General features: G+C 36.3%; 1 protein-coding gene across 5 annotated transcripts in view; it reads right to left on the reverse strand.

Moving 5' to 3' along the window:
- Positions 1–24,990, reverse strand: part of DNM3 (dynamin 3) — a 552,008-nt gene that overhangs the window by 146,742 nt on the left and 380,276 nt on the right. For all 5 annotated transcript variants that reach the window (XM_057725664.1, XM_057725665.1, XM_057725667.1 and 2 more), the window contains one exon: positions 24,792–24,901. In XM_057725664.1, the coding sequence (XP_057581647.1) occupies positions 24,792–24,901 (110 nt within the window). The remainder of the gene's footprint in view (positions 1–24,791; positions 24,902–24,990) is intronic.

Below are 24,990 nucleotides of genomic sequence, written 5' to 3' on the forward strand. Positions count from 1 at the left end.
TTGAGTTTCTGGGAAGAATCATCGACAGAAAGACACTGGAACTCACCAAAAAAGACACCCCACATCCAGAGACAAGGAGAAGCTGCAATGAGACCGTAGGAGGGGTGCAATCACGTTAAAATCAAATCCCATAAATGCTGGGTGGGTGACTCACAAACTGGAGAACAGTTATACCACAGAAGTCCACCCACTAAAGTGAGATATCTGAGCCCCACATCAGGTTTCCCAACCTGGGAGTCCAGCAACGGGAGGAGGAATTCCCAGAGAATCAGACTTTGAAAGCCAGTGGGATTTGACTGCAGGACCTCCACAGGACTGGGGGAAGCAGAGATGCCACTCTTGGAGGGCACACAAAAATGTGTGCTCACCAGGACCCAGGGGGAAAGAGCAGTGACCCCATAGGAGACTGAACCAGACCTACCTGCTGGTGTTGCGGGGTTGCCTGCAGAGGTCAGGGGCAGCTGTGGCTCACCAAGGAGACAGGGGCACTGGTGGCAGGGGTTCTGGGAAGTGCTCATTGGCATGAGCCCTCCCAGAGTCTGCCATTAGCCCCACCAAAGAGCCTATAAGTTCCAGTGCTAGGTGACCTCAGGCCAAACCACCAACGGGGTGGGAACACAGCCCCACCCATTGGCAGACAAGCAGATTAAAGTTTTTCTGAGCTCCGCCCACCAAATCAGATTAAAGTTTTACTGAGCTCCACCCACTCAGCCCTACCCACCATCAGTCCCTCCCATCAGGAAGCACTCACAAGCCTCCTAGATAGCTTCCTCCACAAGATGGCAGACAGCAGAATCAAGCAGTATCAGCAGTATTTCGTCTTGCAGAACTGAAAACCACAGCCACAGAAAGATAGAGAAAATGAAAAAGCAGAGGACTTTGTACCAGATGAAGGGACAGGATAAAGCCCCAGAAAAACAACTAAATGAAGCGGAGATAGGCACCCTTACAGAAAAAGAATTCGGAATAATGATGGTGAAGATGATCCAGGAGTTTGAAAAAAGACTGGATGCAAAGATCAAAAAGTTTACCAAAGACCTAGAAGAATTAAAGAACAAACAAACAGAGATATGCAACACAATAACGGAAATGAAAAATACACTAGAAGGAACCAATAGCAGATTAACGGAGGCAGAAGGGCGAATAAGTGACCTGGAAGACAGAATGGTGATCATCACTGATGCAGAAAAGAAAGAATAAAGAAAAAAGAATGAAAAGAACTGAAGACAGCCTAAGAGACCTCTGGGACAATGTTAAAAGCACCAACATTCGCATTATAGGGGTCCCAGAAGGAGGAGAGAGAGAGAAAGGACCAGAGAAAATATTGGAAGAGATTATAGTTGAAAACTTCCCTAACATGGGAAAGGAAATAGCTACCCATGTCCAGGAAGTGCAGAGAGTCCCAGGCAGGATAAACCCAAGGAGAAACATGCCAAGACACATAGTAGTCAAGCTGACAAAAATTAAAGACAGAGAAAAGTTATTAAAAGCAACAAGGGAAAAAAGACAAATAACAGACAAGGGAACTCCCATAAGGTTAACAGCTGATTTCTCAGTAGAAACTCAGCAAGCCAGAAGGGAGTGGCATGATATATTTCAAGTGATGAAAGGGAAGAACCTACAACCAAGAATACTCTACCCAGCAAGGATCTTATTCAGATTCAACAGAGAAATCAAAAGCTTTCCAGACAAGCAACAGCTAAGAGAATTCAGCACCACCAAACCAGCCCTACAACAAATGCTAAAGGAACTTCTCTAAGCAGGAGACATAAGAGAAGAAAAGGACCTACAAAAACAAAAACAAAACAGTTAAAAATGGTAATAGGAACACACATATTGATAATTACCTTGAATGTAAATGGACTAAATGCACCAACCAAAAGACAAAGACTGGCTGAATGGGTACAAAAACAAGACCCATACATATGCTGTCTACAAGAGACCCACTTCAGACCTAGCCACACATACAGACTGAAAGTGAGGGGATGGAAAAAGATATTCCATGCAAATGGAAATCAAAAGAAAGCTGGAGTAGTGATACTCATATTAGATCAAATAGACTTTAAAATAAAAAATGTTACAAGAGACAAGAAAGGACACTACATAAAGATCAAGGGATCCATCCAAGAAGAGGAGATAACAATTATAAATATATATGCACCCAATATAGGAGCACCTCAATACATAAGGCAAATGCTAACAACTATGAAAGAGGAAATCGGCAGGAACACAATCATAGTGGGGGACTTTAACACCCCACTTACACCAATGGACAGATCATCCACACAGAAAATTGATAAGGAAACACAAGCTTTAAATGACATAATAAATCCGTTTGATTTAATAGATATCTATAGGATATTACATCCAAAACCAGCAGATTACATGTTCTTCTCAAGTGCACATGGAACATTCTCCAGGATAGATCACATTTTGGGTCATAAATCAAGCCTTGGTAAATTCAAGAAAATTGAAATCGTATCAAGCATCTTTTCCGACCACAATGCTATGAGATTAGAAATCAATTACTGGAAAAAAACTGTAAACAACACAAACACATGGAGGCTAAACAATACACTACTAAATAACCAAGAGATCACCGAAGAAATCAGAGAGGAAATCAAAAAATACCTAGAGACAAACGACAATGAAAACACAATGATGCAAAACCCATGGGATGCAGCAAAGGCAGTTCTAAGAGGGAATTTTATAGCAATACAATCCTACCTCAAGAAACAAGAAAAATCCCAAATAAACAATCTAACATTATACCTAAACAAACTAGAGAAAGAAGAGCAAACAAAACCCAAAGTTAGTAGACAAACTGGGACATTTGTAGAGACATGGATGGACCCAGAGACTGTCATACAGAGTGAAAGGAGTCAGAAAAAGAAAAATAAATATTGTATATTAACACGTATATGTGGACTATGGAAAAATGATACAAATCAACTGGTTTGCAAGGCAGAAATAGAGACACAGATGTAGAGAACAAACATATGGACACCAAGTGGGGAATGCAGGGAGGGCTGGGAGGGAATGAATTGGCAGATTGGGATACCAAATAGTACACTCTAAATATATACTGTTTATTGTCTGTTAACTGTATCTCAATAAAAGTTCTCAAAAAAAAAAAAAAGTCCAAGAAAACTTGAGTTTTCGTGGAAATTTTCTCAAAAATGAGCAAAATGAGCTTATCACTTAGAGAAAGACAACCAACAGTATTTGTAACCAAAGATAAAACTGAGCCTTATAATTTTGGAAACCTTGTATCTCCCACCGTGGGCTTCTCAGCTCCCCTGTTTCTTTTCTTTTCTTTTTTTTTTTCTATAAATTTATTTATTTATTTATTTTATTGGTTGTGTTGGGTCTTCTTTGCTGTGTGCGGGCTTTCTTTTTGTTGCAGGTGAGTGGGGGCTACTCTTTGTTGTGGCGTGCTCATTGCTGTGGCTTCTCTTGTTGTGGAGCATGGGCTCTAGGCCTGTGGGCTTCAGTAGTTGCAGCACATGGGCTCAATAGTTGTGGCTCACGGGCTTCAAAGCACAGGCTCAATAGTGTGGCACACGGGCTTAGCTGCTCTGTGGCACGTGGGATCTTCCTGGAGCAGGGATCGAACCCGTGTCCCCTGCACTGGCAGGCAGATTGTTAACCACTGCGCCACCTAGGAAGCCCAGTTCCCCTATTTCTGTTGAGATTGGTGGTGATATTAACGAATATACTGAAAGTACTGTAAAATGAAATGTGAAACATTGAGAAGATCTGTATAAACAATGAACCAATATTTTCCAAATGACAAAATGTATGATGTTACAAAATCACTCTTAAGTAAAAGATCTATTTAAAGTGCATGATAGACCAATGGATTAATGTAACGGAACATAAAAAGTTCATTGACATGATTTCAGATTCCACATTGCAACTAACTGTTTGGAAACAATCACTTGTTGCCTTTTGATGAGGTATCAAAGAAGAAAATCCACAAGAATGTGGAAAAGCTACTAAAATATTCTTCCCTAACTACATATCTGTGAGACCAGATTTTCTTCACGTACTTCAACAAAAACAACATATTCCAACAGATTGAAAGCAGAAGCAGATATGAGAATCCAGTTGTCTTCTATTAACCTACACATTAAAGAAATTTACAAAATTGTAAAAAACAATGCCATTCTTCTCACTGATATTTTAAAAAATATTTTTCCATAAGATATGGTACTTAAGTTAATATGAAATTGATTCATTATTATTTTTAATTGATTTAATAAGTTAATTTTTTCTAATGTTTCATTTTTAATTTCTAACAATGGATATAATTGGCAGTATGCTAATAAATGTTTAACAACTAGCTTTCCGAAAAGCTGTGGTTTGCAGCATTTGCTAATTTCCATGGTATAAATAGTCTCTTAAAAATACCAATTTTAAGTGATAATGTGAAGTCAACTTGCTCATAGAATTCTTGATATAGTAATCCACAAAATTCATATAAATAAAAGCTCTTAAGCCTTCAGTAATTCTTAAGAGTGGAAAGGGGTCATCAGACCAAAAAATATGAGAGCCACCACAAAGATCTTATACGGCAAATTATTTTAAAAATCACAATGTAGTCATCAAAACACAGAAATGTTTTTACTACCTTAGTGCACTGATAGAGTAAACGAGTTTCAAGTATTTACCTCTTTTCTAATGCGAAATCCTTCTATAATATTAAAATGAGTTTGGGCTGATATCTAATTTTATAACACATAGCATTCATGGTTTGGCCTACTAGAGATTTAAAGATATGGAATGAGGTATGGATTTAACAAACACACGGATAGAAAAAGCAGACTCTGTTTGAATACTCAAAACTGCTCTCTGCGATTGCATTCTTTGAGACAGTTCCTTTAAGTGAACGGTATTTTCCTCAGGCTCTAAGAAATAAACATAGGCAGTTTCAAAATTACAAAAAGAAAAGAAAAGGAAAAACCTTGCTTCAGTTAGACTTTGCAAATATTTTCTTTATGAAACCATGCATCTGCTCAGAGTTAGTTGCAGAGTGTGACTAACATTTTCTACCAAGGCTTGTGCCATGACAGTTTCCTTTACTAAGGCTATGTGTGTTAATTAAAATTAATTACACATGTCAGTAAATAGTTTCCCTCTGAATACAGCAAACTGAAGCAGCATAATATAATTTATATGAAGGTATATAATTAAAACCTTCACAATATTTTCTCTCAGCAGGTATACTCACTAAGGACATTCTTTATGGGTAAGTTGGTTTCACAGTAAATCAACTGAGGAAAAATAAAAATATATCACACATGCAATGTTAGGTCACAAAAAGATTTCTGATTTATAAATTGATATTACCAAAAAAAACAGGCTTATAATTAATATTCCTGAGTGAATGATTTGAGGGCGCTCTGTGAACTTTACAGAGCTTTATATTTATGCGTGTTACTTTTATTTAAAGGCCTTTTTTCCCCCTTCAAACTCAAGAACTTCTAGGCAAGGTGTTACTGCTTTAGTAACTGCTTTAATAATCAGGATAGTATTTGGTAAAACTGGTAATAATGGAAAATACTGTGTCTGCCAGTGAGCACCATGGATAAATTGTTCAATGTAACTGGATTTCAACAGCAACAGCTTTGAATAACCCTTTTTTGGACTTTTTCTGTTTATTCTTCTATTTGATGTAAGTTTCTTTTTCAACATGTAGATTGTTATACAATATTCTATAGGTCATCACTAAAAACCTGACTATTGCAATAGTAAAACATGCCCATAGTTTTCTTTATTTTTGTTCTTGGGAGGCCTCTAAGACTGCCAAAGAAATTTAAGTATTTAGAAATTTTGTTCAGGCTAGACCCAGCTAGGGAAATTTTCACACCCCTGCTTATTCATTTCTTAAGGGCTCTCCCCACAGGTTGCTGACTGAAATACCTGCACACTTGGCTATCCCCCTGCTGGCTTCAGCTTGAGGGTGCCCAGCCATCACAAAATCACTACCACACTATATAAGCCGTAGCACACAAATCGCTTTCTTTCTTTCCTTACCATAAATAACCAGAAGGTAAACTCATTCTCTAAAAGCCTGAGACAAGCTAGTTAATATCCTGAATCCAGTTCCTTAGTATGACTAATTAGTTTTCAAAAGGGAAAAATAATTTAATAAAAATTAGCAATACAATCTTATTTATAAACAATCACATATTTAAAGATATCAGGTCATTGGTACCAGTCTCTTATAATAATGATCTGTCACTTTCACTTGCAACTTAACCACTACAGCATCTCTTCTAAAGACTGTATCTTGGAACCAAGTATGTATTTTTCTGTAATATGTTTGCAACTAGCAGTTGCTCCCCTATCATTAATGAACATAGTTGGGGCCGTTTTATGGTCCCCAAATGGAGGAACACATCTGTCCCAAGCCACAGTGTTTGTCTGAAGGGGGTGGTAGAGGGAGGGGACTGACCATCAGCAAATAGTTGTTCCGGGAAGTAGGTGGGGAGCAGGCAATGTGTTTGTTCTGAAATCCTAGAAGAAAAGTAAACTTGCTGTGAAGGACATAATTTCTTTTTGTTCTTGAACTTTACACAGCCTTGTTAGGCTCATTCATCAAGACAGCCCTTGGACAGAAACCTCCTGAACATGAATGCCTCAAAAACTGACCAAAATCCTTGCTGGCGCTACCAATGGCTTAAAACAAACTCCAGCTGAAATTCTAGTGAAGAAAGGAACTGAATCTAAGTTGCTGAGTCTATCCTGTCTATCCCTTTGTTTGAAATATGCAAGGGCTCCCAGGGAGCACAATGCCTAAATTCCCTTAGAAAAATGGATACGGACTATACACAGGTGTTTTAAGCATGAAGAATTTCTCCAAAGCCTTTTAATGGCATTTAAAAAGCTGAAAAGCACTAACTTGCTATTTTTCTCCCTCAGAAAAGGCAAAAACAGTCATCCAAGTAGGGCATCAGACTCCTATTTCATTTCAGAGTTTAATTTGAAAACCAGTAAGAGAAGAATTTAAATTGATTGCTTCAAGCCACAGACATTTCACACTCAAGCAATTATGTTGGCTTTCATGAGAATTTATCTTAGCTGTGAAATCAATTGTCACAGACTTAGTTCACAAAAATATTACTAAATCATATTTGATTTCTGTCTTGGTGTGGTTGGTGAATCAACTAAATCAAATGGGCAGACAATTCTGGTTCTCTAATCCATCTCTCTCCAGGCTCCCCTTTGAAAATATTTTCACCCCTCCTCTTTGATATACCTAGGATTTCCTAATGATGCTATCTCACAACTAGAAAGATACTCTTAAAGAGAAAAGATGCAGTAGCAAGAACTGAGAAACTACTGTAATATGCAAGATCAGAACCATATGACAAATATCTTTGCAGTGAGAGACTCAAACAAAGAAGAGAGTGGACACAAAAGCAAGAGTTCTCTGATTCAAAGATCTGGATTTAACAGCTTTCAAGATATAAAGTATCCTTTTACTGTCTTGCTAAACATGTACTCCTATCCAACTCCTCCACAGGGAAAGCACAGGGTTGATCTTTTTAGATTTATAGAGGAAATAAACATTACTGTCATATTGTGAACTTACAATCAATAACTCTGCAAAAGTTCTCAAATCTCTGTCTGACCCATGTGAACTTAATAGTTCTAGCAGAAACAAAAAGGACCAAAAACTTACGAACAGAAAATTAAAATCCTGTCCTCCAGCTCTCCACCTCCCTAACTTTCAAAAGTTCTGTACATAAAACATGAAACTTGTTAACACTTTGCTAGAGCTAAAGAAATGAAGATTTAGTAAGCTGAGTATAGATATCTACAAAACATTTTTGAATAATATTATTAAGATTATGGAACAAAGTTGAGACAATTTACAACAAAACATCTATTCTATATTTTCTCTTAAATTGTCATGGAATTCTGTTCTATTAAATTCATACAAAAAACTCATTTATACAAACAAAACGCATTTTCATATATAACTGAAAATTCTCAGGTTCTTACTTTTATTTATTTATTTTTTTTAAAGGAAGTGTTTTTTTTTTAACATTTATTTATTCTATTTATTTATTCTAGGTGAGTTGGGTCTTTTTTGCTGCGTGTGGGCTTTCTCTAGTTGTGGCGAGCAGGGGCTACTCTTTGCAATGCGCAGGCTTCTTATTGCAGTGGCTTCTCTTGTTGCAGAGCACAGGCTCTAGGCACGCGGGCTTCAGCAGTTGTGGCACGTGGGCTCCGAAGTTGTGGCACATGGGCTTAGTTGCCCTTTGACATGTGGGATCTTCCCCGACCAGGGATTGAACCCATATCTCTGTATTGACAGGTGGATTCTTAACCACTGCGACACCAGGAAAGTCCCAGGTTCTTACTTTTAAGTGAGAGATTTCTTTTTCTGCTAAAACTATTTCCTCTGAGAGTATTCATCTGTATCTCCATTTTCAGCCCACTTGGATCTGAGGCTGTAGGCCTCTCTAGAGTTTACCTACAGAATGCTTTTTATTGACAATTGGCGTTATTTATATTTTCTCTATATAATAGAGAAGGAAAGTTTAGTATCCATCCATCTTTTCATTCATGTTCTGAGCTCTCACAATCACCAGGCACTGTGTTAGGCCCTCAGGATAAAAGCAATGAGCAAGATAAACACAGTCTAACTTATGGTTAACAGGGGGAAAGGGGTAGGGGAAGGGATAAATTGAGAGATTGGGATTGACATATACATACTATTATATATAAAATAGATAACTAATAAAGACCTACTGTATAGCACAGGGAACTGTACTCAATACTCTGTAATGGCCTATATGGGAAAAGAAACTAAAAACAATCTAAAAAAGAGTGCACGTATGTATATGTATAATGTATATGGATTTACTTTGTGATATACCTGAAACTAGCACAACATTGTAAATCAACTATATTCTAATAAAAATTAAAAAGACAAAACAAAGCAAAAACAAAACCAAAAAAAAGGCCTCTGCCTCATAGAAAGCAATCTAGCCGTGGAGATAAACACCGATGATATGATTACATTTTTAATTAATTAATTAATACATTTTAATTAATTTAATTCATCTTTCTGTGTTAAAACTAGAAAGAAGTACAAGGTGTTAAAATGTTGACAACACATTCTGTTACTTAAACACATTGTTTAAGTGTTTCTCACAGGAATACCACTGATACCTGATTAACACCAATTTATTTATGTGTTCCTCAGGACAACGCACCAGACCCTGGTTGATCTCATATCTAGAAGAAATTTTTTTACACTAAGAATAAAGTATGGGGAAACCCACATCTTTATATTGTACGTTATAGAAGTTACAGAAAGGGTACAATGAACTGGGTTAGTCAATTGAGAGTGATAAAGAGTTTATACTCTCAAAATGATTTTTTTCTTCCACCAGGTACTCATAGTTAGAGGGTATTACAAACATTCCCTATGTGGAAAGATAACCCACCTACACTCCATGAGAAAGTGAAGGATGACACATGGTTCACTACTCAGCTTGGATTGAAAGACTGGTTACTAACTGAATCTCAGAATATTCAGAAGATAAACAATTCTCCGTATTCTATGAAGCAAGAAGAAATGTCTTAAACATTTTTTTGACAACAGTGGAGGATAAAATGAAATAAAATAACTTCTCCAGGTGTCTTGTTTATGTTCCAAACATAAGCTTAAATGCATTGTAGTCTCTTCACAATATTACATTTCCTAGTACCAAACACTATGTTTTTACCCTATTGAATTTCCAATAAATTTCCTTTGCCATCCCTATTTATGGAAGAGTAATTGCTTACCTTTTAATATAGATTTGACATTCCACCACACCCATGTGGGACATAACCTTAGACAAGGCATTGCATACTACCTCTTGCCCAGCATGTGTTTAATTAAGCACTTTTCCAAATAACTTAAACTCCAAGCATGTCTCAATATAGAAACATAGCCATAAAGATATATATGTGTGTGTGTGTGTGTGTGTGTGTGTGTGTGTGTGTGTGTGTGTGTGTGTGTGTATGGACAACCTGACTCCAATTCCTTTCCAGATAACAATTGGAAAAATACACCACTCAACAATGAGAATAAAGAGCCATTCTTTACAGAATGCCTAAAGAGCCTACACTCACTACAGTGCAGCATTATTTGACATTTATTGAGTGTTGGCACTGTGCTGGGGACTGAGTGGAGTAGTGAAACATCCTAAAATCACTTTCTGTAGGAAAAAGGGGGAGGGGTGAATTGGAACACTTGGTAATGTTGATAAACCATATCCTGAATTGAAGCTACAAAGCAGCGTCAAAGAAAGAGTGCCTTAATTTAAAAGAAAACAGAGCTGGACAACCCCAAGGGGTGCTCTGAAAATACCATGTGGCTGTTCTACGAACTCCCTGGACAGGCACAGATCTCTGCTGGCTACCAGAGCTGACATACCTGGGACCAAATGGGCCTTAGCATGAACTTAAAAGCCAATGCCTGCCTGGGGAGAGCAAAGACCAGCACAGTGAAGCCATTATTGAGAGGTCCTTCTACCAGAGAACACATGCCATTTCTAACAAAATCAAATGGAACAAGAACCTGGAGGAATACTCCAATCTTGCCACAAAGAAGTTCAGGAAGATTTTAACTTAGATTTTGTAAATGATATGGTGATGCAATGAATGTGAAATGTAAATATTGTAACTTATCAGTCTCCCCAGGTATCTAAGATGCCCTCCTTGAAAGGCTCAGAGAAAGGCTGAGGGCACATATTCTTACGTGGAGTTTTTGTAGGCTAAATCAGTCTAGGTGTGAAATTTACTCTCTTCAAGTGCTGAAGTTACTGCAGCTAGTAACAATTCCTTCCATTTATAAAAATCTTAGCACTAAAACACTGTTTAGAATGGCTCAAAAATCTGGTCACCAGACTCATAAAGATCATATTAATTCACCAGGACACTGAAGGCTTTTTAAAGAAGGATGTTAAATGTATCAATTCCCACACACCTGATGATTGGGAACTACAGAATAACTGTTTTAAACTTTATGGTGGAAAGTTGAAATATCAACTGAATGAGCTCTTAGGAATAATGTTGTGATACAAGTAGAAATGGCTAATATAGTTTTTCAAGAACTGTAGCAAGGGAAAAGGTCAATTCCACATTTGCAAATGAGACTCAAAAGTGTTCCATGGAAATCTGTAAGACCTAACAGCATACTGAAATACCTTCAAGAGAAAGTAAAAACCTTTTCACTGGTGCTCTTTTAGGAACAATTCCAGTTAAAATATTAGGTGCAGTTTCCTTTCCATAGTTAATATCAAAACTACAGTATCAGAAAGAGCCATGGACCAAGGAGACATTAGACTTGGGTACCAGTTCTGGCTCTGTCATTAACTACTTTTTTTGACATGAGGAAAGCATTGAACTGTTGTAAGTGTCAGCTCCTTAATCTGTGAAGTGAGGAGGGCAGACAAGATGATTTCTGAGGTCTCAGAGAACCCTAAAAAGCCATGATATTTTACATTTACATTAGTGCCAACCCTGATGTTCACACAGAAACTCTAAGTCCTAGGCCGATGCATCTTACATGGGTCAGCTGAATGGCTAAATAAATTGATCTAAAATACTGTAGTGGAACACAGGGATGAGGAACACAAAGCAATAGAAGCATTTACAAAATCTCTTCTAAATTAACCAAGGATCAATTCATCTAAAGTCAAGGAAAGAGAACACTTAACTTTTATGATCTCGTCTCAGAAGAAAGAAAAAAAAAATAGGAACATAATTTGAGAATCAGTGTAAGTGGTGAAAAGAATATCATTCACGTGCAGTTAAAAGAATTATGCTAAGTATATGGGCTTTTGATAGATGCATGATTTTCCCTTTACATGAAATAGTAAATACATAAACTTACATCGGTAAGTACAGTTCATTAAGCCCTATGGAAGACAAAAGAATGTTTTTATTTTTTTTAACTAGGGCCATCTTGCCTTTGAAACTAATTTCTTCTCATCCAGGAAAGGCTGGTAACAGATTAAGCAACATTTTCCACCCATTTGCTTTGACTAATACTATTCCCTCTTTGGGATATTCCTTTCTATTTCCTCTCCATCAATTTGTGCCAAACCCAATGAGAGTCATCTTCTACGATATTAACTATTGCTTGTGGCTAAATCCTATGCTCTCTGCATTTCCAGCGCTTAAGTACTGGAATGGGATACACTATCATATAGTCTGTTTAAATGTTACTTTTTACACTATAACCCATTTGTTTCGTGTATAATATCCCCTTAACTAGACTACCTCTTCTTCCTTTTTAATCTCTTCATTGATTTATTAAATTTTATATCTTAAGATCAGGGAAAACAAATGTTGTATATGGTCACTGATTATGCAAAACAAGATCACATCTTACATTTCATTTAGAGTACCAATACTGATATGCAGGGCTAATAATGCAGAACTGTCTAATAAACATTTTGGAATGAATAACAGGATATTTATTTATTAAGAAAATGAATGCGAGAATAGGAGAATGACCACTGTTTTTCCCTACTTGGTTTGTAAAACATTCATGTTTGTAAACACAGAGAACTCCCAGGCTGACCTTCCTGGTTCACTTTTATCACAATTCTCCCTTCTGGGGGGAGTCAGGAACATAGTTTTGTGTTTCAATAATTTAATGGTAGGAAAAGACCTTTTCATTTCAACCAAAATGGCAGAATGGAAAAATTTTAAATTCTTTCCTACAAGACAGCTAGAAGTGCTGAAAAACAGGCCAAAAGGAACTACATCTTTTACCTTTTTTGCCACTGTGTCAGTTTTAGTAACCAAAAGGCTTGGATTTCACTGGCCACAAAAGAATAGGAAACACAATCTTGGGATTTATGTGAGAACTAGGACTCTTCAAAGGCCTCATCCTCAGAAAAGGAATAGATTGAAAAAAATAAATCTGTCCACTAGAAAAGAAAGATGACAGGCAAGTTTGTTCTGGCCTAGTCACAGATAAATGTATGAGAAAACAGAAGGTGACCCAAAACAAGTCACAAGATATAAATACAAGAATGAGAGTTAAAAATATGAAGGACAGGATTAAATGTTTTAGTATATACATGTCTAATAGGAATTCTAGAAGGAGAAACAAGAAAGAACAGAGACAAAAGTCAAAGAGATAATGGAGAGAGATCAAGATGGTGGAGAAGAGGGATGTGGAGCACCCCTTCCCCCAATAAATACATCAAAAATACATCTGCATGTGGAATAATTCTCACAGAATACCTACTGAAAGCTTGCAGAAGATCTTATATAACCAAAGCTGCAAGAAAGGTCCTTATGTAACCAGGAAGAACGAAGGGAAAAGGGAGAATAATTGGGAAAGGACCTGTGCCCTGGAAGGAAACCGTGAAAGAGGAAAGGTTCCCTCACCCTGGGAACCTCCTTCACCAGGTGGGATGTCAGCTAGGACAGATAGGGAGCTACAGAGGCTCAAGAGGAGAGTGCAACACCCAGCCTGTAGTAGGCAGGACAGAGAGAGACCAACACAGATAGTTCTTGTGACCATGCTGCACTTCCTAGCCTGAGACACATGCATGCTGGTATGTGCAGTGACTGGGTGCTGAAACTTGGGCTTCAGTGCACAGACCCAGAGAGAGGACTCGATTTGGCTGTGTGGAAACAGCCTGAAGTGCCTGGACTATGGTCTGGGCCACAACTGGGGGTGCCTGCAGGACAAAGCAGGGATCTGCCATAAGAAACCCATTGTCAACATGGGAAGGGAGGGATGTGGATCCGCCATAGCAGCCTCATCATCAGCATGCTTACAGTGGGGCAAGGTTCAGCCACCATGGGTGGGTTTGCAGACTTTCTGGGCACACACATGCAGAGGCAGGGTTGAAATCTGAGTCAATTACCTGGGCTCTCACAGTGGGCCCAGAAGTGTAGCTTTAGTGGGTTTTCCACACTGGCAGCTTTGTGAGTGCACACATACCTGAGGGACATCTGAGCAAGTTATAGGCGCTCCCATGGCAGAGATGGGTCTAGGCACCAGCAGCAGAGAACTTTGTGGGCATGCACACATACAGGTGGGGCTGAAATTTGAGCCAATTGCCTGCTCTCTCACAATGGCTGTGGATACATGGCTTCAGTGGATTTTTGTGCTAGCAGCTTCGTAAGCCTGCATACATACCTGAGGGTCTTCTGAATCAATTACCAGTGCTCCTACAGAGGACCCAGCCCCCAAAAGGAGAGCCAGCAATAGTGATCTTTGTGGGCATCCTGTTACAGAATCATATGTCCCAACAGACAGCTACTGGGGAAGAATACGCAGCAGCTCCTTCCCCAGAGGGAGCGCTCCAGTCCTGCCTACCTCACACCACAACTTGAAACTGGATCTAGGGTCTTCTACTCCAATGACTGCAAGGCAGACCTGCCCCACACAGGGCTGTGATAACCACAGAGCAAAGAGGAGGCCCTGCCTAACATCCAATATGGTCTCTGGTCACCACAACACTAAACACACCCCCTATTAAGGGGACAAGGGCCAGCACACACTGAGGAAATATGTGGCAAGCATCCATACCAAAAGGAACCCTTGCACCAAAAATACTGGCCTCACACAGACTACACAGGGTCACTCCCACATAAAAACAGCCCTTCAAGACCATAGTAAATAACTGTTTCTCTTAAATTCATAGGGTCAGAGAAATATAAGTAAAATGAAAAAAGCAGAGGAACTACATTCAATTAAAAGAACAAGAGAAATCCCCTGAAAGAACAAACAGTGAAACAGACCTCTCTATTCTAGCAGAACCTGAGTTCAAAAAAAAGGTAATAAAACTGCTGAAGGAATTAAGAAACACTATCAAAAGAAATGCAGATCACTATAACAAGGAATCAGAAACTATAAAGAGGAGCCAATCAAAATTAGACAACTCAATTGCAGAGATGAAAACCAAGCTAAAGGCAATAAATAGCAAAGTAAACAATGCAGAAAAACAAATACATGATCTGGAAGATAGAATAATGGAAATTACATAATCAGAACAGCAGACAGAAAGACAAACAAGAAGTGAAAGGAACATACAAGATATAAGGGATAATAATAAAGCATGCCAATCTATGCATAATAGGAATTCCAGAAGGAGAAGAAAGAGAAAAAAGGATCAAAAATGTATTTGAAAAAATTATGGCTGAAAACTTCCTAAACCTAAAGAAGGAAACAGATGTCCAGGTACAGGAAGCACAGATGGTCCCAAAGATGAATCCAAACAGACCTACACCAAGACATAGTATAATAAAAATGACAAAAGTTAAAGTTAAAGAGAGGATTCTAAAGGCAGCAGGAGAAAAACAAAGAGTTAATTACAAGAGAACCCTATAGGGCTATCAGCTGATTTCTCTACAGAAGTGCTGCAGGTAAGAAGGGAGTGGCAAAATATATTCAAAGTCTTGAAAGAGAAAAATCTGCAACCTAGTATACTCTATCTAGCAAGAGTACCATTTAGAATAGAAAGAGAGATGAAGAATTTCTCAGACAAGCAAAAACTAAAAGAATACAGCAATACTAAGCCTATCCAAAAAGAAATATTGAAAGGTCTTCTGTAAATAAAAAAGAAGCAAGAATTTACAGGAAAGAGAAGCTCACAATAGGAAAGTAAATAACTTAAACCAGTACACAGATTTTTTTTAAAAATCGAAAAAGTTTTGTGAAAGCAATTATAACTACAATGGACAGCAAAAGGATAAACATGAAAATGTAAAAGAGCATATCAGAATCATAAATGTTGGGGAGGGGAGTAAGAAAATATAGTTTTTTAGAATGTGTTTGAGCTTACATGACTACCAGTCTAAAGCAAGTAGATCTAGTAATGGGTTAACATACTTGAAACCCAGGGTAACCACAAATCAAAAACATACAATAGATTCACAAAAACCAAAAAGAATAGAACTTAAGCATAATACAAAAGAAAATCATCAAACCACAAAAGGAAAAACAAAAAGAAAAAGAAACAAAGAAGAAATATGAAATTAACTGAAAAACCAGGCTTAAAACTGCAATGAATACATATCTATCAATAATAAATTTAATGTCAATGGACTAAATGGATCAATGGATCAAAAGACATAAAGTGGCAGACTGAACAATAAATAAGAGCCTACAATATGCTGCCTACAAGAGACCCACTTTAGGGTGAAGGAGACATAGATTGAAAGTGAGGGGGTATGGTAAAAGGTATTTCATGCAAGTGGAAATGACAAGAAAGCAGGGTAGCAATACTCACATCAGACAAAATTGAGTTTAAAACAAAGTCCATGAAGAAAGATAAAGGAGGACACTATATAGTGATCAATACAAGAAGAGAATATTACACTCATTAACATATATGCACCCAATACTGGAGCACCCAAATACATAAAACAAATACTAACAGATATAAAGGGAGAAAATGATGGGAATACAATAATAGCAGGAAACTTAAACACCCCACTGACATCAATGGACAGATCTTCCATACATAAAATCAATAAGGCAACAGAGATCCTAAATGACACAATAGGTAGACTTACTTGATATCTACAAGACATTATATCCAAAAAAACCCAGAATATGCATTGTTTTCAAGCACTCAAGGAACATTCTCTAGGACAGACCACATACTAGGACACAAAACAAGCCTCAACTAATTTGAGTATAGAAATTATTTCAAGCATCTTTTCTGACCACAACAGCATGAAACTAGAAATCAACCACAGAAAGAGAAACAAGAAAAAAATGTTTACATGGAAACTAAACCATATGCTACTGAAAAAAAACAATGGGTCAATGATGAAATCAAAGAGAGAGAAAAAAATACTTTGAGACAAATGACAATAAAACCACAACCATACAAAATCTAAGAGATGCAGCAAAAGCAATCATAAGAGGAAAGTTCATAGTGATACAGGCCTTCCTCAGAAAACAAGAAAAAACTCAGATAAACAACCTAACCTATCACCTACAAGTATTAGAAAAAGAACAAACAAAAAACCATAAAGTCCACAGAAGGAAGGAAATAATAAAGATCAGAAAGGAAATAATGAAAAGAGATTAAAAAATAGAAAATAAAATCAACAAAACCAAGAGCTGATTTTTTGAAAGGATAAACAAAATCAACAAATCTCTGGTCAGGCTCACCAAGGAGAAAAGAGAAAGGACCCAAATAAAAAAATTAAAGGAAAGAGAAGAAATAACAAAAAACAAAAAATCATAGGAGAATACTATGAACAGTTACATGCCAACAAGTTGGACAACGTAGAAGAAATGTACAAATTTCTAGAAACATACAGCCCACCAAAACTGAATCAAGAAGAAATAGACCAATAACTTTGATAAATATAGATGCAAAAATCCTCAACAAAATCTTAGCAAATTGAATCTAACAATACATAAAAAGGATCATACACCATTATCAAGGTGGATTCATCTCAGGGTCACAAGGATGGTTCAACATACCCAAATCAATCAATATAACACACAACATCTACAAAAGAAAAGACAAACATCATGTGATCATCTCAATAGATGAAGAAAAGGCATCTGATAAAATTCAACACCCATTCATGATAAAAAAAGAAAACTCCTTCCAAAGTGGGTGTAGAAGGAACATATCTCAATATAAAAAAATCCATTTGTGATAAACCCACAGCCAACATAATGCTCACTGGTGAAAAGCTGAAAGCCATCCCTTTCAGCTAAAATCTGGAATAAGACAAGGATGTCCACTCTCACCACTTCTATTCAACATAAAATTGGAAGTCCTAGCCACAATAATTAGACAATTAAAAGAAAAGGTATCTAAATCAGAAGGGAAGACATAAAATTGTCATTATATGCAGAGGGCATGATAAAATATACAGAAAACCCTGAAGATGCCACACAAAATCTATTAGAACTGATAAATAAATTCAGCTAGGTAGCAGAATACAAGATCAATACACAAAAATCTATTGCATTTTTGTACACTTACAATGAAATATCAGATAGAGGAAGTAAAAAAAAAATCTTTTTTAAAATCAAATAAAAAAAAATCTAGGAATAAATCTAACCAAGGAAGTGAAAGAGTTATGCACTGAGAACTATAAAACATTGATAAAGGAAATTGAAGATGATTCCAGAAGGAAAGATATCCCATGCTCTTGGGCTGGAAAAATTAATAGTGTTAAGATGGCCATACTACCCAAAGCAAGCTACAAATTTAATGCAACCCCTATCAATTTCATCATGACATTTTCCACAGAACTAAACCAAACAATCCTAAAATTTATATGGAACCACAAAAGATCCAGAATTGTCAAAGCAATCCTGAGTAAAATGAACAAAGTTGGAGGCATAACCCTTCCAGGCTTCAGACAACACTACAAAGGTACAGTAATCAAAATAGTGTGACACTGGCACAAAAACAGACAAATAGATCAATGGAACAGAATAGAAAGCCCAGAAATAAACCCACACACATATGGTCAATTAATCTTTGACAAAGGACACAAGAATATACAATGGAGAAAAGACAGTCTCTTCAGCAAGTGATGTTGGGAAAGCTGGACAGCCACATGTAAACCAATGAAGTTAGAACACTCCCTCATACCGTACACAAAAATAAACTCAAAATGGCTTAAAGACTTAAATATAAGTCAGGACACCATAAAATTCCTAGAAGACAACATAGGCAAAACATTCTCTGACATAAATTGTAGCTATGTTTTCTTAGGTCAGTCTCCCAAGGCAAAAGAAATAAAAGCAAAAATGAACACCTGGGATGCAATCAAACTTCTAAGCTTTTGCACAGTAAAGGAAACCATAAACAAAATGAAAAGACAGCTACAGAATGGGGAAAATATTTGCAAATGATGTGACCAACAAGGGCTTAATTTCTAAAATATACAAACAGCTCATACAACTCTATATCAAAAGAACAAACAACCTAATTGAAAAATGGGCAGAAAAACTAAATAGACATTTCTCCAAAGAAGAGACATGCATGGCCAACAGGAACATGAAAACATGCTCAACATCACTAATTATTAGAGAAATGCAAATCAAAACTACAATGAGGTATTACCTCACACTGGTCAGAATAGCCATCATCAAAAAGTCTGCAAAAAATAAATGCAGGAGAGGATGTGCAGAAGAGGGAACCCTCCCACACTGTTGATGGGAATGTAAGGTGCAGCCACTATGGAAAACAGTACGGAAGTTCCTTAAAAAACTAAAAATAGAGTTACCATATGATCTAGCAATCTCACTCCTGGGCATATATCCAGAAAAGAGAATTTGAAAAGACAGGTGTACCTCAATGTTCACTGCAGCACTATTTACAATAGCCAAGATATGGAAGCAATCTAAATGTCAACCAACAGATGAATGGATAAAGGAGACGTGGTATATATACATACAGTGGAATGTTACTCAGCCATAAAAATAGAATGAAATAATGCCATTTACAGCAACATGGATGGACTTAGAGATTATCATACTAAGTGAAGTGAGTCAGACAGAGAATGACAAATATTATTTGATGTCACTTATATGTGGAATGTAAAAAATAGTACAAATGAACTTATTTACAAAGCAGAAACAGACACACAGACATAGAAAACAAATTTATGGTTACCAAAGCAGAATTGGGGGAGGGATAAATTAGGATTATGGGATTAACAGATACACACTACCATATGTAAAATAAACAAGGATTTACTGTATAGCATAGGGACCTATATTCAATATCTTGCAATAACCTATAACGGAAAAGAATAGAAAAAGTGTGTGTGTGTACACATATATATATTTGAATATTGTAAATCAACTATATTTCAATTTAAAAAAATAGTCAGAGATAATAGATATATCTAGACTTTCAGATTTTGTGAAAGTCATGAATCATAAGGTTTAGGAAACACAATGAATCCCAAGCAGGAAATATAAAGCAACACACACACATAAATATATTGTACTGAAATTTCATTATATCAATGAGAAAAGTGATCTTAAAATCAACCAGTAAAAAAATACAGATTAACTTATGAAAAGAGCAATAATTAGACTGGCAGCTGACTTCTAAAAAGCAGAGCTTAAGCCAGAATATAAGGGAATAATGACTTCAAATTTATGAGGTTAAAGAACTAATTTAATATCCAACTAAAGTTTTATTCAAAATTGAGGGCAAAATAAAAACAAACACCCAACTGAGAGTTACAATCAAGTAGCACCCATTGAAGGGATTTCTAAAAGGTATACTTTAGTGTGAAAGAGAATGAAACAAAATTAAACACTGGGATGCAAAAAGAAAAGTAAACAAAGAAATTGGTGATCACATCAATAAATCTGAACAAGCACTGCCTATGTCAATCAATTATAATATTGAGTGAGGTGGTAAAAAGTAAGATGGAACTCAAATCCTTGGTAACAGTAATATGGAAATCGGGAGAGAATTAGTGGAGCTAAAGTATGTAGAGGTCATATTGAAAAGAGAGTAGAATGATTAACTTCAAACTTTAAGTCAGAAATATTAAAGGGATGCCTAAAAGAATAAAAATAGGTATATATTGTAAATTCCAAGCCAAGGAAAAAATAAGTTAACCTGAATTGAAGAAAAATGTCTGGAAATAAGGGGGAAAACAAGTATAGAAGAGGCAGGGTAAAGAAAAAGACTAAAATAGGATGTTCAAATTAATTCAATAAATTGGTAATAATAATAAAAAATATAAATGGCCTAAACTTACTAGTTAAAGGAAAGATATCTCACATTAGATTAAAAGCAAACAAACAAATCCACCTACATGCTATTATAAGAGAAACACTTAACAAAAATACAGGAAGGTTGATGGCAAAAGGAAGTAAAAAAGATAAACCAGATAAATATTAACCAAAAGGTAGGCAGTGTAGCTATATTAAGATCAGACAAAATAAATTTTAAGGCAAAGAGAAATATTAGAAATAAAGAGGGTTGCTACAAAATTATTTTTTTAAAAGGTCACCAGGAAGAAACAGCAATTCTAAACTTGTAAGAATCTAGTAGATTCTTAGATTGGCCTCAAAATACGTAAGGCAAAAACTGACAGACTTACTAGAATAATCAAGCTCACAATCAGGAAGTGAGATTTTTAAAACTTCTCTATTAAAGTTGATTCTTTACGGCTTTTATCTGTCTCCTTGCCAACAATCTCCTTAGAATATAATCTTAAAATGTACCATCTTTCTCTGTTTTATTCATAGATATATTTTAAGTATATGGCATGCCTGGCATGTAATAGCTGCCTAATATATACTTGTTGAATTTTTTAATTAATAAAGACTAAAAAAGATAATAACTATAGAGATTGGATAATATAATTAACAAGTACAATCCAAAGAACCCTCATGGAACCCTGTACTCCTAAATCAATACATACTTCTCAAGCATACATGAAATATTTGTGAAAATTCACCATCTGCTAGATCATATTCTCTGATCATAATACAATTAAGTTAGAAATCAACAACAACAAAACAATAAAATTCCATGCAGTATAAAATACAAAACACAGTTCTAAACAACTCAAAGAAAAAATCATAATGAAGGTTATGGAAACAGAAGATTGCAGAAAACAGAACTTAATGATAACCAAAGTATTATATTACAAAGTTTGTGGTGAGCAGCTAAAAATACGTAGTGGGAAATCTAAATATTTATATGCATATATAAAAAATAGGATAAAAATTGATGAGCTACACATCTAGATTAAGAAGTTAGAAAAAAAGAGCTGCAAAGTAAACACAGAGAAAACACAAGTTAGGAAATGGAGAGCAGAAATTCTTGAAATAGATAAAATATATACAATTGGGGATCAAAAGAGCTGCTTCTCTGGAAATAGGTACAACTCTGGAAAGAGTGATCAAGTTAAAAAAAGGTAAGGCTTAATACTAGAAATAAAAAGTGGTCAAATTTCAGATACAGCAGATATTTGTAAAAATAGAACATTAAGAAATACTTGATGCTAGGGCTTCCTAGGTGGTGCAAGTGGTTAAGAATCCGCCTGCCAATGCAGGGGACAGGGGTTTGATGCCTGCTCCAGGAAGATCACACATGCCATGGAGCAACTAAGCCCATGCACCACAACTTTTGAGCCTGTGCTCTAGAGCCCATAAGCCACAACTATTGAGTCCATGTGCCACAACTACTGAAGCCCATGCCTAGAGCCTATTGTCCACAACAAGAGAAGCCACCAAAATGAGGAGCCCATGCACTACAATGAAGAGTAGCCTCTTCTCACTGCAACTAGAGAAAGCCCGTGTGCAGCAACAAAGACCCAATGCAGCCAATAAATAAATAAGCACATAAATAAATTTTAAAAAAAGAAATACTTGATGCTGATATATGTGAAAATGAACAGAATGGACAATTTCCTAAAAAAATATATAATTTGTCTAAACTGACTCCTGGAAAAAACAGAAAACCTGAACAAATCCATAAATATTAAATACATTAAATCACTAGTCAAAAGTCTACTTATCAAAGATGGATGATTTTACGGGTGAGTTCTACCAATCAGTTAACAGTTAATTCCTATCTTACACAAAGTGTTCCAAAGAACAATAAGAACTTATTTCCACTTCAATGATGAAGCTAACAGAACCTTGATATGAAAACCAGGCAGGGACAGTACATAAAAGAGCATTTATGGACCAATCTTGCTTATGAACATAAATGCAAAAGTCTAAATAAAATGCAGGCTAAATTAAGCCCCGAACACATAATAGGTAATAATACATCATATTTTAATTAGATTTAATACCAGGAGATCAAGGATGGTTTACAATAAAGTCTATTAACATATTTTACCACATGAACAGATTAAAGAAGAAAATCATAGAGGCGAAAAGAAGCACTTGATAGAGTTAATACCCATCCATGATTAAAACAGAAACCTGAGCAACAAGGATCCCAGGGGATCTTCTTTACCTGATATCAGGTACCTATCAGAAAGTACTTAACCATAAAATTGTGAAATAAGTTTCCTTAAAATCAGAAACAAAACAAAGATGCCCAACTGTACTTAACATTGTACTGGAGGGCCTACCCAGTACAAAAATAATTGAAAATAATCAAGATGTCAGAGGAAAAGACAAATGGCAAATGTGCCTGTAGATGGGACATTCTTGCACATACAGAGGTCTTGAGAAGTGGTTGAAACCAGAATATCTAGATTTTCAGAAGCCCAGAGTTTTCTTATATGTATGTCTTTTGCTCTCTTTAAAATCTGTAGCTGTATTTGTCTAAATAGATGCTCTACCACTGACTGATTTTTTTTTTACTTTGCACTCAGCCTTTTTTATAGCCTGAACTTTCTAGGTTGATCAAGCATTCAAATTTAGTTTGACCTCATGTATGGTAATCATACTTCCCACTCTGCACCAGGCAAGAAGGCTGAGCACACCCCTGAAGAGTCCTTTAGGACCTCCCAACACCCACTGCTCTGAGGAAGGTATGTAAACAGTACTGAGCTTTGCCCTAGTGGAAGACACACTACTGCTCTCTCCAGGAAACCTTTTCATTCTTTGTCATTTTCAGTGTCTTTTCACAAGCTGCTCGCAAATAAGACTAAGTCTTAATAAAATCCCATCTCAGTATTTGGTAGGGGAGTTTTATTTAATTTTCTTTTCCCTTAATTCTTTAAATGCTTGCTCTTGTGGTTTTTCTAAGTATTTTTGTATAATGAGTCACTCTGAGCAACTGACTGGGAATGCAGAAAGAAGGCTTTTTTTTTTTTTTTTTTTTCTATTTTGATTTACTGTGTGATTGACCCTGGGCCAGTCATTGAACCTAATCAAGGAACTTCATTCACTGCTAAATAAAGATAAAAGGCCTGGAGAGATGGGTTAAAATTAGATCCTGCCACCTAATGACTCAGTCTCTCAATAACTGACTCAGAAATTAATTAGCTTTTTCCTATAACAATTCCATTTGGAAAAGACCTCCTTTATTATTTTTGCCTACTTGTAGCTTTTTTACATCTCTCTATCCAACTTTCTGTTACCTCCCCATTTGTTAACTTAACTTTACTGCTTCATCTCAATGAACAACCATGGCACTCCATGATAATCAGCCCAAAATTCAGTGCTAATTTTGTGATCTTAAGAAAGTCTCTGAGCTACATTTCTAATTTATGAAATGGTAACCACAGTACTCTATCTTTTACCTCACAGACAGTTGTTACAAAAACCAGGTAATAATGTGGACAGTGTTTTGAAAAACTGTAAAGAACAATATATTTATATTCACATTAAGTAATTCTATTCACTGATATAAGAATTGAGTCATAATACACATGAGAAGGTCTTAAGTGATTTTCACCCATGCAAGACAAATACTATTAAAAATTATAACTGAGTAATTTATTTATAAGTATGTAAACAATAAATTCAGGACAAGGAAGACTTTAACAAAATGTAGTGTAGAGCAAAAACTGGCACAACAGTGTAAAGCAATTATAATCCAATAAAGAGCTTAAAAAAAAAAGAAGAATGGAAGCAGCATAACATGGGTGCCTTCTGGAAAAGCAGGAAATAAGCTAATTAATACTTGAAGATCCTCCTTATTCTAAATTTCAATCTTTTGAATCGACAACCCATGGAAAAAGCTAAAAATACAAAATAAATGAAAGGAAAACTGAAGAGTTGACAAATTTCAAGGTGGGACCAAAAGAAATCCTGCAAATATGGCCTATGGATCATATAGAAATTCAAGGAAAAAAATGTGAAGACAAAAGTTGCTTCATTTTCTTACCTTTGCTCTGTATTAAAGAGTGCAAAGATGTGCTTGCTAGACATAAAGCTTTTTTCCACATCTCTAACTTTCAGGTTGTCCAAGGGAAGCATATACTTCTTTTCTTTTTCCTAGAGAGAGAGAGGGACAGAGAGAGGGAGAATTGGCTTTAATCAAAGGTCTTGAAGCATGCCCACTGCAACACATCACCTGAGCTTGT

This window comes from Hippopotamus amphibius, chromosome 3 (assembly GCF_030028045.1).
Source record: "Hippopotamus amphibius kiboko isolate mHipAmp2 chromosome 3, mHipAmp2.hap2, whole genome shotgun sequence".
Taxonomy (NCBI): domain Eukaryota; kingdom Metazoa; phylum Chordata; class Mammalia; order Artiodactyla; family Hippopotamidae; genus Hippopotamus; species Hippopotamus amphibius.